At 39.4% G+C, this 16,387-nt stretch overlaps 3 protein-coding genes across 3 annotated transcripts; all 3 read left to right on the plus strand.

Annotated features, from left to right (window-relative positions):
* The first annotated feature begins 1,690 nt into the window (after positions 1-1,690).
* LOC126782482 (uncharacterized) lies at positions 1,691-6,655 on the plus strand. Its single transcript, XM_050507741.1, has 15 exons — positions 1,691-1,968; positions 2,067-2,139; positions 2,232-2,253; positions 2,346-2,424; positions 2,548-2,580; positions 3,086-3,234; positions 3,381-3,537; positions 3,847-4,087; positions 4,252-4,493; positions 4,642-4,902; positions 4,997-5,107; positions 5,411-5,635; positions 5,725-5,928; positions 6,017-6,190; positions 6,263-6,655. The coding sequence occupies exons 1-15, from the start codon at positions 1,738-1,740 to the stop codon at positions 6,464-6,466; spliced, it is 2,406 nt and encodes an 801-aa protein (XP_050363698.1). The 5' UTR covers positions 1,691-1,737; the 3' UTR covers positions 6,467-6,655.
* A 4,388-nt stretch (positions 6,656-11,043) lies between these two features.
* Positions 11,044-12,953, plus strand: LOC126784363 (uncharacterized). Its single transcript, XM_050509825.1, has one exon. The coding sequence runs from the start codon at positions 11,101-11,103 to the stop codon at positions 12,217-12,219; it is 1,119 nt and encodes a 372-aa protein (XP_050365782.1). The 5' UTR covers positions 11,044-11,100; the 3' UTR covers positions 12,220-12,953.
* Positions 12,954-13,886: 933 nt separating this feature from the next.
* On the plus strand, positions 13,887-15,098 carry LOC126784166 (uncharacterized). Its single transcript, XM_050509652.1, has 3 exons — positions 13,887-14,114; positions 14,168-14,822; positions 14,908-15,098. The coding sequence occupies exons 1-3, from the start codon at positions 13,887-13,889 to the stop codon at positions 15,096-15,098; spliced, it is 1,074 nt and encodes a 357-aa protein (XP_050365609.1).
* The last annotated feature ends 1,289 nt before the right edge of the window (positions 15,099-16,387 follow it).

The following is a 16,387-nucleotide window of genomic DNA, read 5'->3' on the forward strand; positions in this document are numbered from 1 at the left end:
GATTTTCTTTGTCAGACGTTACAGCGGAAAGCTCTCGACTTTGTGCAAGCAATGAACTTTGTTAGACTTACAAAGGCACTTCTTCAGGAGATGAGAGAAGAAGGTTGGGATGATTTGGTAAAGGATGTTGAATCTTTTTGTGAAAAATATGACCTTGATATGTCAGATATGAGTGCACGTTACAAATCCGGAACATGTCGTGATTGCCAACAACAGAATTTCATATCAATTGAGCATCACTACCGTAGAGATTTGTTCAATATTTTGATTGATTATTAGTTGAGTGAGTTGAACAAAAGATACTCAGAACAAGCTTCAGAACTCCTTATACTTGGTTCAACCTTGGATCCTCGTGATGATTTCAAAAGCTTCAAAACTAAAGATGTTTGCAATCTTGCAAAGAAGTTTTATCCTGCTGATTTTGATGATGGTAAAATGTGCACCTTGAATTGGAGTGTGCATATTATGAGAAGGATATGCGTAGTGATCCAAAATTCAAGAAATTAGAATCCATTGCAGAATTGTGCCACACTTTGGTGCAAACAAGGAAGTTTGAATTTTTTCCTATGTTTTCATAGATTGATTAGTCTTATTTTGACTATTCTTGTGTCTACAACAACCACTGAAAGGTCATTCTCAGCTATGAATATTGTTAAGAATAGACTAAGAAACAAGATGGAAGGTGAGTATCTTGATGATTGTTTGGTACTTCACATTGAGAAAGAGTATGCCGAGGCTATTGACAATGAGGAGATTATACATGAGTTTGAAGTTTTATCGAACCGTAGAATTAAATTTAGCTAGTTTATTTTTTTTCATTTCATTTGAGAAGTAATGCTTTATATCCTCAATTTTTATGTGTATCTCTCCTTTCCCGTTAATGAATTTTCTCCTGAAGTTTTTTTTTTCTATGGGCAAACTTAAGTCCACCCTAGGTTCAAGTCCTGGGTCTGCCACTGGTATAACCTGCAGATATGGTGTTTTGGGTACGGAAGGAGTTAATTACCAGTGGAATTCAAACTCAGAAGAGTTGAGGAGTTGAGTTGTGCCAGAATTAGGACACCAATGTCTGATGAAGTTCGTATACCGAAAAGCAAATATGCATTGCTCTCAAAAATAAAGGTTTGGAGTGTCACCGTAATTGTAATTGACCCCTGCATGGGCGTTGTCGAAGTAAATTTTGTGATTGCGGTTGGGGTTAATGGCGACTGGCGAGGAGAGATGTACCAAGTGGCGGTCAATAAGGAGCCTTCCGTATTGAGTCGGGAGACGGTGGCTGATTCCACCTTGAATTCGGGGAGATGTGGACTCGGTATTCTCATGGACTCATGCAATAGATGAACCAAACGATGAAGCTGATCAAGGCTGCGACTACGACGAGCTTTACCACAAAGTTGCAGGTGCGTTTTCTGAGGGAGGCAAATTGCTTATAACCAAATCCCATAACAATGACAATTATTTGTTTATAGAGTTACGTATTTCTTTCTTTGTTCATTTCTGTTGTTCTGTAAAGGTACCCGCTATCCTGAAAGACTACATATATACATGACGGAGGCTGGGCCACATGTTAGTTAGTTAACACAGTCAAATCCGCTCCAACTGTCAAACAAGCGCAGCATCTACATGTCACTCACTTCCCTACACATGGCACCACCTACTTCCTCCATTCCATTTCCTTCTATACATACACCAATCTCTTCTTCTTCTTCTTCTTCTTCTCTGCTTCTCCACAATTCTATGCTCCGAAAACTTGGTCACTGCTTCCTCTCTTCACACCGAAGATTACTACTCTCCTCGCCCAGAAAACCACACTCACTTCCGCACTCTTTGATCTCTCGTCGACCCTTCTACGCTTCCAAGGTTTTAGCCATGGCTGACCGACACACTTCAAACCCAACTTCCCAAAGGCACGCCAACCGCCTCGCTGCCGAGCACAGTCCCTATCTCCTTCAGCACGCCCACAACCCGGTACCTCGGATTTCTCTGTTTTTATTTGTTTGCCATGATTGAGCTGAAAGTTGTTTGCTTTATTTATATTAAAGATGGGATTTTGATTGTGTTACAAGGTTGATTGGTATCCATGGGGTGAAGAGGCTTTCGCCGAAGCTCGAAAGAGAGATGTGCCCATCTTCTTATCAAGTAAAAATTGTTATAATTCTAGCCTTATTATATGTTGACGCATTTTATTACATGATTACTCATTCAAAGTGTGCTGCTTTTTACATGTGTAGTTGGGTACAGCACATGCCATTGGTGAGGTTTCTCATCAGACTTAATACTTGTATTGGATGTTGAAGTTGGGGATGAAATGGAACTGATTTGTTTGGTGTGGAACTGTCATTTAGGTGTCATGTTATGGAGGTTGAGTCGTTTGAGGATGAAGGCGTTGCCAAGTTGCTGAATGAGTGGTTTGTTAGCATCAAGGTGAGTCGAGATGATTCTGTTGCTAATTTCTATTACCACATTTTCATGTTAGACAGTGTCATAGTTAAACACTTATATTCTGTAGTTTTTTTCTTTCTTTTTCCTAACACAGTATTGACACAGGTGGACCGGGAGGAAAGGCCAGATGTGGATAAGGTGAGTGATTCATGATGATGTCCTTACGAAGTTAACATCCATTAATACCAGAAGTTATTAGTAGGCCTTCAAGAGATCCTAACATATGACTGGGAGATCTTTTTTACTTCTGAAAGTCTTTGAATTTCTACTTGCTATGATATTTTTAGCAATATTAGAGATTTTCAAGAGCATTCTGTATTTCCAAAAGATAAGGAGGCGAAACGGAAAGGTTTTACAGTCATGTGTACGAGGTTAAATGTGTAATGTGCTTTAGAAGTCTATATACTCCACTGGTGATTAATACCAGTTAGACTGTGTCCGAAGATGAACCATATAAACTCTAATATGATCTAATGAAATATATGAGAAAAAGTTGGGGCATCTACATTCCAGTGCATGGTTAACTTTGGCGCAAATGGATGTTATTTGTTTGGAAATAAACTTCTTTTTCAGAAAATGGTACCAATTTTGCATCTGTTTCATGAGCAGCTTGATGTGCTGAGAACATTTTTCATTTCTCCAGGTATACATGACCTATGTACAGGCCCTGTATGGTGGTGGAGGCTGGCCACTGACCGTGTTCCTTTCACCAGATTTGAAACCTTTGATGGGTGGAACTTACTTTCCCCCAGAGGACAAGTATGGAAGACCAGGATTTAAGACGATACTTGGGTGAGAACACATGTTTAGAGAGTAAATTGAGCGACCCCACCCCTTCCCTTTAGATGGTTTACTTGATTGGCACAAATACTTGGAAAGTTGCAGTATAATATGCTGATTTTTCTAAATGTTACATGTATCTGCATTTTATGCTTCAGAAAGGTCAAAGAAGCCTGGGAGACCAAGAGGGATATGCTCATTAAGAGCGGAGATTTTGCTATTGAACAGTTGTCAGAAGCACTGTCAACTAGTGCAAGCTCTAAAAAATTGTCGGATGGGGTTCCAATGAATGCTTTGCGTCTCTGTGCTGAGCAAGTAGGTATCCTTGATTGTGAATTTTCTTGTCTGGTTTTCCCTGAGTATGGGTTTACCTATCTTAGTTTTTGGTGTTCCAAGTCAAATATCGGCTGCATATTTTCTTTCCCATTCTTCCACTTCAGTATGAGAGCATTTTGGGACGTGTTGGTCACCAACTCACCAATGTGTCATTAAGTTTTGAAGCTCATAATGAAGCTTTGTGGTGAAAAACATGTCATTTGCTTTTTCTGCTGTATGAAATGTCAGCTTTGTTTAATTGAGTGGTGCATCTATTTCCCTGAACCTCGTGCTTCAATCTTGTTGCAGTTTTCCCAAAGTTATGATGCAAATTTTGGTGGGTTTGGATCCGCCCCTAAGTTTCCTAGACCAGTTGAGATTCATCTGATGCTTTATTATTCAAAGAAGTTGGAGGAGACTGGAAGTTCTGGAAAGGCCAGTGAAGTTGTTAGAAAGGTTCTCTTCACCTTGCAATGCATGGCAAGAGGGGGGATTCACGATCACATAGGAGGTGGCTTCCACCGATATAGTGTGGATGAGTGCTGGCATGGTTAGTTTTTCCTTATTAAGGAATAATTTTCATCAATTTCTATCATCAGAGCATGATGGCAGACTGAACTGTTTAAATCAAGTGCATTCATAGCATGGTCACAAATTATGATGCATGTGTCTCTTTTGATATGTTTCGTAACAAATTGTTCTGTTCTGTTGTAGTACCACACTTTGAGAAGATGTTGTATGATCAAGGGCAACTTGCTAGTGCCTACCTAGATGCCTTCTCTATAACCAAAGATGTATTTTATGCATCTATTGCTCGGGATGTTCTTGATTATCTGAGGAGAGACATGATAGGGCCAGAAGGCGAAATATATTCAGCAGAAGATGCTGATAGTGCTGAGTTGGAAGGTGCTACCAGAAAAAAGGAAGGAGCATTTTATGTTTGGTCTAGCAAAGAGGTTTCTCCATTGCTTTTTTTTTTTTTAAATTTTGGGCTCCATGTCCACTTCAATGGTGTGAATTTTATCTGTCACTAGTGAAGAGTACAATACTTGGTCGACTCTTTTATTTTTATCTTTCTATTCTTGATCATCTTTTTCTGTACAGGTTGAAGATATACTTGGAGAGGATGCAACACTTTTTAAGAACCACTATTACATAAAGCCTGCAGGTAACTGTGACCTCTCCAGATTGAGTGATCCTCAAAGTGAATTCAAGGGTAAGAATGTGCTCATTGAGAGAAAAAATGATTCTGAGGCATCAAAGTTTTCCTTGTCGGTTGAGGAGTACCTTGATATTCTGGGTCGGAGCAAGCGAAAGCTGTTCGAGAAAAGATGTAGTCGGCCGCGACCACATTTGGATGACAAGGTGTTTCTCTTTTAACTGTCGTATGTTATACCTCAAACAGTCATCCTTTTCTTTTATTTGTGAGTCATAAATTGATATAGAAGGTGCTTGCCAGGTAATTGTAGCATGGAATGGATTGGCCATCTCAGCCTTTGCAAGAGCTTCTAAAATTCTGAAGAATGAACCCAAGGAGATCAAGTTCAACTTTCCAGTTGTTGGCAGTGATGTAAGAGTTTACCAACTTCACTTTATTAATAGGGGGATGAGGTGTTAATAGATGGAAGGTTTACCAGTTATGGAAAATGCTTCTCGAGTGATGCCTAAATTTAATACTTTTGGTAGTTTCAAGTGTTCATAATATCTTATAGCAAGACATTATTACTGTTGTCCATTCCTTAGATGTAATAACTATTAGTTCATAGGGCCTGGACTGAAAGGGTAGTCATGACTCATGAGAATCACATTGTTGGACGTCTTTTTCTGCTACTTTACTGATTGTTTTGGTGTATTGCACTCCAAATATTTCAAGCCGGGGGAGTATATTGAAGTTGCGGAGAAGGCAGCATCTTTCATCAGGCGGCACCTGTACAATGAGAAATCTCGTCGACTTGAACACAGCTTTAGGAAAGGCCCGTCTAAAGCACCTGGATTTCTAGATGATTATGCTTTTCTTGTTTTGGGGTTATTGGATCTTTATGAACTTGGTGGTGATCTCAGCTGGCTAGTTTGGGCAATTGAACTGCAAGACATGCAGGCAAGAAACATTACTTGTCATCTTAAATTATTGTGAGTTTCCACCTTCCTCCATTGTCTTGATGCGAGTTTGTTTGAGATTTTATCCAGGATGAGATATTTTTTGATAAAGAGGGAGGTGGCTATTTTAATACCTCGGGCGATGACCCCAGTGTTCTCCTTCGTGTGAAGGAAGATCATGATGGGGCGGAGCCTTCTGGAAACTCGGTTTCTGTGATCAACCTTGTGAGATTGGCATCCATGCTATCTGGCAGCAGGTCGGAGCATTACAGACAAGAGGCTGAACATGTTCTGGTTCGTTATGCCTAGCCAAACTTCTGATCTTACAAGTTGAATATCCACGAATATGTCTCCCTTCATATTTTTTGTTTCGTTTTAACAGGCAGTTTTTGAGACAAGATTAAAGGATATGGCCATGGCAGTACCTTTAATGTGTTGTGCATCAGATATGCTCAATGTTCCTTCTCGGAAGCAGGTTGTTGTTGTTGGCCGGAGAAATGTAGAGTTTGAAAGCATGCTTGTCGCTGCTCATGCATCATATGATACTAACAAAACAGTGAGTTATGAAAGAACCTTATCAGTTTATGATATCCTTTAATCACTCTAATTTCCTGAATTTCAATGACAGGTTATTCACATTGATCCAACTAATTCGGCAGAGATGCAATTCTGGGAAGAAAAAAATAGCAACATTGCGCTTATGGCAAAGAAACATATTGCCGCAGACAAAGTGGTTGCCCTCGTCTGCCAAAACTTTACTTGCAGCCCGCCTGTAGTTGACCCTGGATCCCTGGAGGCCCTGCTGTCCCAGAAATTAGTCCCTACAGCTTGAGTTTGTTATTAACATAGAGTTGAGATGAGGATACTAATTGTATGTTTATACATTGCAGAAAAAAGGTTCTAGATACGCTTGTTTCAGTTTCTTTTTCTGGCACCCTATACGTTGTGTACAGATAAGCTGTATAAACAAGAAGAGAATTTTCGGTGTTCAGAGGTAATGACAGTATTGGAATTAGTTGTAGGTTGGTCAAGTCTCTCTTCAAGTTTTAGTCTTCAAAACAAGTTGTTTTGTACGAGACTTGATATTCCGGTCGGCCAAGGCGACATTACAGTCTTTCCTGGCTAACTCATGTGGGCTGTCCCGAGAAGCCGCCATTGAAGCATCCCACAAGGTAAAGCTTCAATCTTTAGAGAGACCAGACTCTGTTTTAGCCCTTATTAGAGAGTATGAATTCTCAGACACCCAGATCTCAACTCTTGTTCAGAAACACCCAAAAGTTGTCTTACCCGATGCCCAGAAAACGCTTCTGCCAAAGCTCGGCATTTTCAGCTCTATAGGTATGTCAAGTTTCGACCTTGCAAAAACACTGATTTACAACCCACTTATACCTTTTGTGCCGAAGCTTGAAAAACCACATCGTACCCACTTATACCTTCCTCAAGAAAGTGGTGATCTTTGATCTCAATGTCGTAAAGATATTGAAGTACAACTCATCTATTTTCAGGGTAAATCTATCCAGCACTGTTGTACCCAATATTCAGCTAGTTACAGAGTTGGGCATGCCCCCCTCGGTTATTCTCCAGTTGCTAACATTTTATACTAGAATTATAACGATATAGACTGAACTTTTCAGTCAACTTGTTGGTCAAGTGGAAGAAATGGGATTCGACCCTCGAAAGTCAAGCTTTGTGCCAGCCATGGTGGCATTATCTGCAAAAGAGACTGCATGGAAACGATGTGAAGAGGTTTATAGGAGATGGGGTTGGTCGGATTCTGATATTCTTTCTGCCTTTTCAAGTTGTGTCACTGTGCATGCCCAAATCTGAGGAGAAGAATGGATTTCTTAGTGAACAAGATGGGGTGGCAGTCCCGCATGATTGCAAAATATACCAGGGTGTTGTGTCACAGCTTGGAGAAGAGAATCATCCCGAGGTTCTCAGTTGTGAGTTTTTAGTTTTGAAGGGAGTTATAGAAGATGGGAGGTTGAGTTTGCCCTTCAGAGAAGGTCTTCTTAAAGAAGTTCTTGTGGGATGTGTACCACGGGAAAGTGGATGTGCAGGATGTTTGATCTTGATGACACCGTAATATAGCTATAGGATTTTGCCGTTGAACCTGCAGGCGCCACTAGAAGAACTGGATGGTGCCTTCTAAGTAGGAAGAGGTTTCTCATTTAATTGCTATGTAGCACCGACACTTCTAAGGCTATTCCCCGACACTCACTTTCTCACACTTTCAGCGTGTCAGAAATATTGATTTTTCCAACACTTCCCGATACTTTGATTGACACATCATATCATTAGTTTAAATTAAATAAAAACATAAAAATAAAAATAAAACAGAAATAATTCAAGTTTTGTTTTAACCTCATCGTTTTCCTTTTGTTCTTTTCTAAGATTTATTAATGTATATATAAATTTTCGTGTCGACCCCATGTCAAAATTTAGGTTTTTTAGATTTGTCACGTCGCGGTGTCGGTGTCGGTGCTACATAGTTTAATTGAATGTGTTTTGTATAATCGTAATATCGTCTCTATGGCTTCTTGAATTAGTTGCATCAATCTATCAGGTAATGTCATATTGTTTGTTGCTTAGTTGTATTTTTGGTGTTGAAACTTTTACTCTTATTTAAGGGCAAATTTTTATAGAAAGGGGGACTATAAATTCGGTTGGTGTTCTTTGGTACTGCTCTTTAAACAAAACAAAGTTTGAGCTATTCAAATATATTGACCTGGCTAAACGTTACCCTTGATGATTTAGGTAGATTGCTGAATCGCTGCACAGATCAAGTCTGTCTCACAAAATGCAGTCAAGTCTAACTTTAAGTTCATAGAGAAGAATTAAGGTCCGAGATGGCTATACTATTTTCATCTCACTTGTAGTAAGAGTAGATGACTTGAGCGTGCATTCGTTGTATCAGATTCCCCTCCCTCCTGTTGGATTAAGAAAGAAGGTGGATGCTACAATTGTGCTGAACATGACAAGTAGGTCATGGAGTCTGTTGAGCAGTTGGTTTAGGATTCTGTAATATGCAGTCATTTGCTTTTACACTTCTGAAGCATACCAGTACTGGTTGAATTTCAAGACTGCACATATAAATGTTCAAATAGAAGAACAAGAACACCGGTACTTGATACTTTCATTAAAAATTGCAGGGTGAGCGATTAAGCTCTGGTTATAACTTAGTCAGTGTGCTTGACATGACTTACTGAATTTCATGTACCATAATCGTATCCTACCTGGTTGACTGGTTCAGAATCCGCAGCCATCAAGTTTCAAGTATAACCAAGGCTTACCAAGCAAGGATCTTTCTCTTTACACACACAAAGAATGCGGCCACCATTATCTGGCATATGGGGGTTATAGTTACACCTCAAATATTGTTATATAGACCTTGGATACTTAATACACCTCTATTTAACTTTCTAACTATTTAAAAACTCAAGTGCACCTCCTCATACTTACCAGAATACCCTCCAACTATTTATATGTTTAATAATTTACTTTATTTGCAAAGAAGAAATCAATATTTGTAGATATAGTTTATGGTAATTTGGAGGAATGTTGGCGGTGATAGCAAACTCAAAGAAAAATTATATCGTAATTGGTTTTTTTAATCTTTAGGCTAGGATACTTGATATTTGGAAAAAGCCTCTTTGGTGGTGTGACTCGAAAGGGGTTAAGTACTATCGTGTCCAGAAGCCGACTTGGACTTGTATTTCAGTTGCTCGAGTTTTAAGTATGCGGTTCAGTCTGATAAAATCCAAACAACGGTGAATCCTCATTGTTGGTATTTAGGTAGATTATTATCTGAGATTTGCTTCTGTTAATAATCTCTAGTTTATAGGGACATGTTAGATTTGACTGTTTTCTTGTAGTCGTGTACCACGCACTAGAGTAGTGCAAGGCGTGGGCTGCTTTGTTTTTCAGTTTTCCTTGGAAGGCTATTTAAAGTCCAGACTGCAAATAATGATTACAGTCAAGTATTCTCCCAATTCCGGTTTGTGTTGTTGTGCTTCTGATATTAAAAAATCTGGTATCAGAGCCCCATCACGGGGTCTGATTGAAATGGAGAAAGAGTGTTACAAGACCGCAGTTTCTTATAGAGTGATTGAGAGAAACAGGTGAGAAGAGTGAATGAGAGATGGAATCGGAGGAGAGGGATTCTGTGCCGAAGTTCGATGGGTACTACGACCATTGGTCTATGCTCATGGACAACTTTAATTATTCGATCCAAACAGTGCTGGAATCTTATTGAGTTTGGAATTCTGTTGGTGTTCTTTGGTACTGCTCTTTAAACAAAACAAAGTTTGAGCAATTCAAATATATTGACCTGGCTAAACGTTACCCTTGATGATTTAGGTAGATTGCTGAATCGCTGTCATGTGCTCAGATCAAGTCTGTCTCACAAAATGAAGTCAAGTCTAAGTCTAAGTTCATAGAGAAGAATTACGGTCTAAGATGGCTATACTGTTTTCATTTCACTTGTATGAAGAGAGATGATTTGAACCTGCATTCGTTGTATCAGAGATTCCCCTCCCTCCTGTTGGATTAAGAAATAAGGTAGTTAAAGATGTTGAAGACAGTTGATATGCTGTAGGTGCTCCATTGCACTGAACATGTCGAGTAGGAAAGTTTTGGGTCATTATCAGTTGGTCAATGAGTGCGTTGAGCAGTTGGTAGGGGTGTCTAAGGTATTCTTTTACATTCACAAGACATTACTCCTGTGTGACACATGAAAATATTGCATTCACATCTATTTATCCAAACATCAATTAGTTTAGAATTCTGTAATATGCAGTCAATTGCTTTTACACTCTTCTGAAGCATACCAGTACTGGTTGAATTTTCAAGACTGCAAATATATATATGTTCAAATACAAGAACAAGAAAACCGGTACTTCCATTAAAAATTGCAGGGTCAGCGATTAAACTCTGGTTATAACTTATTCAGTATGCTTAACATGACTTCCATTATAAATTTCATGTACCATAATCCTATCCTAGTTGGTTCAGAATCCACATCTATCAAGTTTCAAGTATAACTAAGCAAGGATCTTTCTCTTTATAACTACGGATAATGATAGAGTGCTAAGTTAGAGAAAAGATTTCATTCATGCCTAACTCAGAGGCCAAACTGACAATATAAAGCCACAAGCAGAACAAACTCCTAAAAACGACAAATGCAAGCCAGTACTGAATTACAATCAGAGAAAATAGCATAGTGAACTTAATAAACTGATGGAATGGGTGTCCATAGTGATATTGTGCTGTTGTGGGTGAGCCCATCAGATAAACCCTTTCATGTACCTAAAACCCTTCTCGTCTGATGTAAAGACTATTTGGGGTCTCATTTCCTAGCTGCGGGCTTTTCGACATTTTTCCGTATCTGTTAAACTGAAACAAAAAAGAGTGATCAATTCGAATTGGGATTTCGGGAGAAAGCAAATCAGAGTCTAGCAAATTCAAATGGCACCCAACTACATAATCAGCAAGACCATTCCATCCTCATTTTCCCGTCTGTTTTGCCGGTGGTTTAGTTCAAACACAGTCACACTGACCGGCGGTGATTCTGCAGTCTCGTACATGGTTCACTCATGCGGGCTGTCCCCAGAAGCAGCCATTAAAGCATCCCACAAGGTAAAGCTTCAATCTTTAGCAAAAGCAGATACTGTTTTAGCCCTTTTGAGAGAGTATGAATACTCAGATACCCAGATCTCAATTCTTGTGCGGACATACCCACATATTCTGGCTACCGATGCCCAGAAAACCCTTTTGCCAAAGCTCGAGTTTTTCAGCTCCATAGGATTGTCAAGGCTCAAACTTTGCAATTTACCCATCTACAACTCAATGCTCTTCGGGCAAAGCTTGAAGAAGAGAATTATACCCTGTTATACCTTTTTCAAAAGCTTGGTGGCCTCTGATGTCAAGGTCGTCAATATTTGGAAGAACAACCCATGGATGTTCAAGACCAATCTATCGAAGAGTGTGATTCCCAATATTCAACTTGTGAGGGATTTGGGCATGCCCCAGTCCTGTATCGCTTTCATGCTAACACATTATTCTCTTATAGTTATGAAAAAGCCTGGAGTGTTCAGTCAAGTTGTGGCTGAGGCCCAACATTTGGGATTCGACCCTCAACTGACGAAATTTGTGGAAGCCATGGTCGCATTATTTGGAAAAGAGACGACATGGAAACGATCTGAAGAGGCTTACAGGAGTTGGGGTTGGTCGGATGATGTTATTCTTTCTGCCTTCAGGTCGTGTCCACTGTGCATGATCAAGTCTGAGAAGAAAATAATGGCAACAATGGATTTCTTTGTGAACAAGATGGGTTGGCATGCACACAAGATTGCAACAAATCCCAATCTCTTCTGTTACAGCTTGGAGAAGAGAATCATCCCTAGGTGTTCAGTTGTCAAAGTTTTGTTGTTGAAAGGATTGATAGAAGAAAATAAGCTGAGTTTATCTACTGTATCTAAGAGTTCAGAGGAGGACTTCTTGAGTAGGTTTGTCACCAAATATCTCGACAAAGTACCTCAACTGTTGAATGTATACCATGGCAAATTGGATGTGCAGGATGTATGATCCTAGTGACATGCAACATTTCTTGGCAGGACAGTTTTGAATCTAGTGGTGCTATTTGATATTTGGAAGAAGCCTCTTAGGTGGTGACTCGAAAGGGGTTACCCTTGGACTTGTATTTCAGTTGCTCGAGTTTAAGGATGCGGTTCAGTCTGATAAAATCCAATCGACGGTGAATCCTCATGTATGAACCTTCTCACTAGTAAGTGGTTTCCCATAAAACATCTGAGCCTTGCACTCACGTAGTTCAATACAGAATAATGATTACTTGTAATTTTCATGTTCTGTTACATTCTTTGAATCAGTAGCAATTGAAGGTGTTCTATGTCATTGTTTTTTCCGCCATTGTCCTAGATTGCTCATCGGCTTTGTGGTCTGCCAGAGTTGGGAAAAACTTTACCAGTGTCCCTAGTTGCTGTTCTATAATTCTATATATGCCAACTACTGATCACATTATGTGTGTCTAAAGAGAAAGACTTGCTTAATTGATAGCTGTGGACTCCAAACCAGCCAGGATAAGATTATGCAACATGAAATTGAGTAAGTTGTAATCAGGGTTCCACGCAATTCGTAATGGAAGCATTACTCATATACTGCTTTTCTTGTTTCATGTGAATATTTATGCGTGCAGTCTGGAGAATTCAAGCAGAACTCATATGCTGCTTAGTCCATCCCTTAATTATGCTAGATCAGTTTGTCTAGAATAATTTGTTCAGTAGTAGTCAGTAGTCAAGTTAATGGGGACATGTAATGAAGCTGTTAGATACTTGCAGTCGTGCACAGAATAATTTGCTAAGATATGAACATTTCATTACTCTTTCCATCTTCATGTGAAGACTAATTGGGGTCTTATATCTTGCTGATGACACTCAGATGGATCCCTAGTAAGGTATAATTGGGGCCGCCTTCCCACCCCTCTAACATCAATATTGTTTGTTAACAATGTCTTTCGATATGTTACTAGCCTACTGCTAACAAAGAACATTGGATATGCTCCTTAGATTTCATTTGGTGAGATCCGTGATGTTATCTGTTAGCAGGTATCATCAGTGATTCAGTGTATTCTACTTGATGTAGGATGTGTACCAAGGCGAACTGGATTTGCAAAAGGTAACATAGTTACAAGCTAATAGGCACTACTTGAGAAAACAAGTTTGGATTAGAAAACAGTTTCTCATAATTTGTAATTGATACGAGTCTGGACTTGATATAGTGGTTTCTACTCAGTCATGGCGTGTTGCCTTAATTCGTCATGATCAAACAATATTTGATGCTGACAAAAAAAAACAATATTTGCCTTAGTTGACAAAAAAAACATTATTTGATGCACAAAAATTGATTTGTGATCTGTGTTACTCCAATTGAGGTCAATCACACTGTATATCTATTTTGAATGCACAATCAGGAAGATTGGAGGTAGGAGACGAGATATATGTTGTGTGTGTGTGTGTGTTAGACCATCAGATATAGTAACGCTGTTTCTTAACAAAATGCAATAAAAGAAGACAAATAAATAACACTTCTCGAGCGGTCGAGCCTAGAAATGTTAAAGTGTTAAACCCACCAACGAAAGCGTTGAGGTTTAATTTGGAGAACCAAAACAGCGAGGAACCCTAGTGCGGTTTGATTTTCGCCATCTCTAATTCTCCATTCTCGCTAATGAGTGAAGTATGGCTCCCTACTACATGTTCGGCAAGAGCGTCAGATCCGCACACCCAATGATGTCTAGTCTTTTCTGCAGCAATCAAGGATTTGTTGCAGTAGCTGCCTCACATTTTGGTAGAAGACTCATCAGCAGCAGCCCCATAATTCAACCAGGCCAAGATGATTCTACAGTCTCTTACCTCATTACCTCATATGGGCTGCCCCCAGAAGGCGCCATTAAAGCATCCAACAAGGTAAAGCTTAAATCTTTTAGAGAAACCAACTCTTGTTTTAGCCCTTTTGAAAGAGTGAGTTCTCAGATACCCAGATCCCAACTCTTGTACGGAAACACCCATGTATTCTGGTAGCCGATACCCAGAAAACCCTTTTGCCAAAGCTTGAATTCTTCTGCTCCATAGGAATCTCAAGGCTCGACCTTGCAAAAATACTGACCCACAACCCATGGGTCTTGTCTCGAAGCATGGAAAACGTCATTAGGCCCGCTTATAGTTATCTTCAAAGCTTGGGGCTCTCTGATGTCAAGGTCGTCAAACTTTTGAAGCGCAACTCATCGATTTTCGGGCCAAAATCCAAGAATGTAATGCACAATATTGGGTTTTTGAGGGAGTTGGGCATGCCTCAGTCCCGTATTGCCCAGATGGTAACACATGAAACTCGTATGTTGACGTATACGTCTGAAATGTTCAGTCAATTTGTGGGTCAAGTCCAACAATTGGGATTCGACCGTCGAACGTCAAGCTTTGTGCAAGCCATGGCCGCATTATGTGGAAAAGAGACGACATGGAAACGATGTGAAGAGGCTTATAGGAGTTGGGGTTGGTCGGATGATGATATTCTTTCTGCCTTGAGGTTGTGGCCAGTGTATGATGGCGTCGGAGAAGAAAATAACGGCAACAATGGATTTCTTTGTGAACAAGATGGGTTGGCATGCACACAAGATGGCAAAAAATCCCAATCTCTTCAGTTACAGCTTGGAGAAGAGAATCATCCCTAGGTGTGCAGTTGTCAACGTTTTTTTGTTGAAAGGATTGATAGAAGAAAAGAAGCTCAGTTTATCTGCTTTATCTCCGATTACAGAGGAGGAGTTCTTGAATTGGTTTGTCACCAGATATCTCGACCAAGTACCTCAACCTTTGAATGTATTCCATGGCAAAATGGATGCGCAGCAGGGTCGGATCTACAGCTATGCATGGGATGCTCAAGCATCCCCCAACTAATAGAAAAAAAAAAGTAGTATTAATTGATTTATTCATTTTTAATGTTAACTGTACTTAGGGGTGTCATTCGGTTCAAACGGTTCAGTTTTGGGCTCAAATCCGAAACCGAACTGAAATTGAACTTCGGTTCGGTTCGGAGTTTTTCGATAGACCAAATTGAAAACCGAACTGTTCGGTTCGGTTCGGTTTTTTTCAGTTTTTTTTTTTAACCGGACTGAATCTAAGGCTCGTCAACGGACGTTGCGAGCTTGTATAGGGAAAAAATATAATACTCTAATGTAAGGGTTTTAAATAATAAAAGAATTATTATAAAACATTCTAAAAAAAAGTCACAAATAAATTCTAGTTTCAAAATATTGTCGATCGACACCAATAGATGTGATCGATATATATATTTAGGGACCATGTAAAAATTTCATCCATTTTGGACATGGTTGGACCGTCCGTATCAACGGTCAACCAAAAAAGAGGCGTTTTCACATAATAAAACATCATTGACCGGGGATTTGTCAAATGAGTTTCTTTTTTGCGACCACGCACGATCAATGACGAAAATTATGTGATTTTAAATATGTAAACAACTTTTCTCATTCGCAACTTGGTAATGGGTCCCCCTTAGGGCATATTAGTGTTGTTTTTGGTTTATCGGAAATTATGACGGTCAAACGAGGGAAAATGATTACTAAATATATATATATTGATCACATCGGATGGTGTCGATCAATTCTGAGAAGTTTCCTTCGTACAGTCGCTTCATAATATGATAGTTTTATTATAAACCTAATATAAAGGTTATGATACATTAGTGGACACTTCGGCGATCGACAACTGCAGTTCGAAATATGGTCGATCGACACCAGTAGATGTGATCGGTATATATATTTAGGGAACCCGTAAAAATTTTGTCCGTTTTGAACATGGTTTGACCGTCCGTACCGACGGTCAACCAAAAAACAGGCTTTTTCACATAATAAAACCTCATTGACCGAGGCTTTGCCAAATGAGTTTCCTCGTTACTACCACGCACGATAGGTAATAAAAATTAGGTGATTTTAAATATGCAAATGGCTTTCGGCGTTCGCATATTTTTAATAGGTCATTCCTTAGGGCATATTAGTGGTATTTTCGATTTACCGAAAATTCTGACGGTCAAACGAGATCCGAATTTGATGAAATTTTTATAGGGTCACTAAATATATATACTGATCAGATCGGCTGGTGCCGATCGATCCCAAGAAGTTTTCTTCATATAGCCGCTTCATAATGCGATAGTTTTATTTTAAACCTAA

The sequence above is a fragment of the Argentina anserina genome, chromosome 2, assembly GCF_933775445.1.
Source record: "Argentina anserina chromosome 2, drPotAnse1.1, whole genome shotgun sequence".
NCBI lineage: Eukaryota > Viridiplantae > Streptophyta > Magnoliopsida > Rosales > Rosaceae > Argentina > Argentina anserina.